At 59.9% G+C, this 1,706-nt stretch overlaps 1 protein-coding gene across 1 annotated transcript in view; it reads right to left on the reverse strand.

The window, feature by feature from the left end:
• ADRA1D (adrenoceptor alpha 1D) overlaps positions 1-1,705 on the reverse strand; it is a gene marked incomplete at its 5' end in the record, with an annotated part of 22,856 nt that extends 21,151 nt beyond the window's left edge. The window contains one exon of the mRNA XM_011371074.1: positions 808-1,705. Coding sequence (XP_011369376.1) covers positions 808-1,705 — 898 coding nt within the window. The remainder of the gene's footprint in view (positions 1-807) is intronic.
• Position 1,706: the final 1 nt, after the last annotated feature.

Here is a 1,706-nt window from a genome sequence, read left to right on the forward strand (position 1 = left end):
CCAGTAGGGACCTCAGGTGTGGGAGGAAGCCCTTGAGAACAGCCGTCCACCCCTCAGGACTGCAGGGACCCTTGTGGAAGAAACAGGAGAGTCCTTTGGAAGTGCTCAAGGGCTCAGTAAATTTAAAAAATGGCGACGAACAGTATTAACTTTACACTTAGTAGTTTGCCCTTTTCTCTTTCCTTCTCACCCTCACGTAGCCCTCTCCCTTCCACTCCAAGAGGAGACTGCAGAAGTGAGAGCCCAGCTGGGGAGGGTATCCCAGTGGGCCCAGTTTCCAAACTGAATGAGTGCTGGGAGAAAGCAGGTGGCTTCTGGTGCCTGCTTATGTACATGTCGGCCAGCGTTTGCTGCTCATGAATGAGTGTAGGTCCAAGCTGTGTACCACCTCTGGCGGTTGGCATGTACATCCGGGGGCAGGGTGATGGTGATGCTTAATATGTAGAGGCACACATACACTTGACCACATACTGTGCACAGACGCCTCCACAGATTTCCACGGACCTTTATATTTAGGGGGATCAGAAGTGAAAAATAAGCCCAGAGCTTTGTAATGGCAATGAAAAGAGGGAGAAGGCCAGAAAAGTTAAAAGCCTGTAAAATAAACCCTGCAAACACGAGGAGCCTCTTGTTTGTCCCCCACAAAGCGGCGCGTGCACCAGCCTAAGAGACCAGGGAGGTTACTAAGTCTGCCTTCCATGTGGTGAACTTAGTCACCTGGCAGGACTATCCGAGCCTGGGTGCCAGGAAGGCGCAGCCACAGGCTCAGGGAGGAAGGGAAGGGGCTTGTGGGAGAGGGTCACTCACCTAGCGGCAGAACGAAGAAGAAGGGGAACCAGCAGAGCACAAAGACGCCCACGACGATGGCCAGTGTCTTGGCTGCCTTCTTCTCGCGGGAGAACTTGAGCAGGCGCACAGACAGCGAACTACGGAAAGTGTGGCCCTTGGTGCTGCGCATACCCCCGTGTGTCCCGTCTGCGCCCGAGGTGGCGCCGCGACAGTGGATGCGTAGCACCACCTCGGAGGCCTTGCCCCGCTCACGCTTAACTCCCGCCTCAAGGCTGCGCGTGGTGCTGCGCGCTACCACGTACACACGGCAGTACATGACCACGATGACGGCCATGGGCAGGTAGAAGGAGCACACGGAGGAGAAGACGGCGTAGCCTGCCTCCTCGGTGATGCTGCAGAAGCGCTCATCGGGGGGCACCGGCTCCTTCCAGCCCAGAAGCGGCCCCACGGACACCACCAGGGCTACGGCCCAGAGCAGCGCCAGGATGGCGGCCGCTTTGCGCTCGGTCATGATGGCGGGGTACTTGAGGGAGTGGCGCACGCCCACGTAGCGGTCCACCGAGATGGTGCAGAGGCTGAGGATGGAGGCCGTGCAGCACAGCACGTCCACGGCGGCCCACACGTCGCAGAAGGCCCGGCCGAAGGCCCAGAAGCCCAGAACCTCCATGGTGGCCGAGAAGGGCAGCACCGTGGTGCTCAGCAGCAGGTCGGCCACGGCCAGGTTCACAATGAAATAGTTGGTGACCGTCTGCAGGTGGCGGTTGCAGGCCACAGAGAGGATGACAAGCAGGTTGCCCGCCACGGCTATGAGGATGAAGGCAGCCAGGAAGACGCCCACGCCCACACCCTGCGCGCTCACCACCAGACCCCCGACGGCCGCCGTGCCGTTCACCTCGCCGCCCGCGCCCGCGGCCCCA

The sequence above is a fragment of the Pteropus vampyrus genome, unplaced genomic scaffold (genome assembly GCF_000151845.1).
Source record: "Pteropus vampyrus isolate Shadow unplaced genomic scaffold, Pvam_2.0 Scaffold7, whole genome shotgun sequence".
Lineage (NCBI taxonomy): Eukaryota > Metazoa > Chordata > Mammalia > Chiroptera > Pteropodidae > Pteropus > Pteropus vampyrus.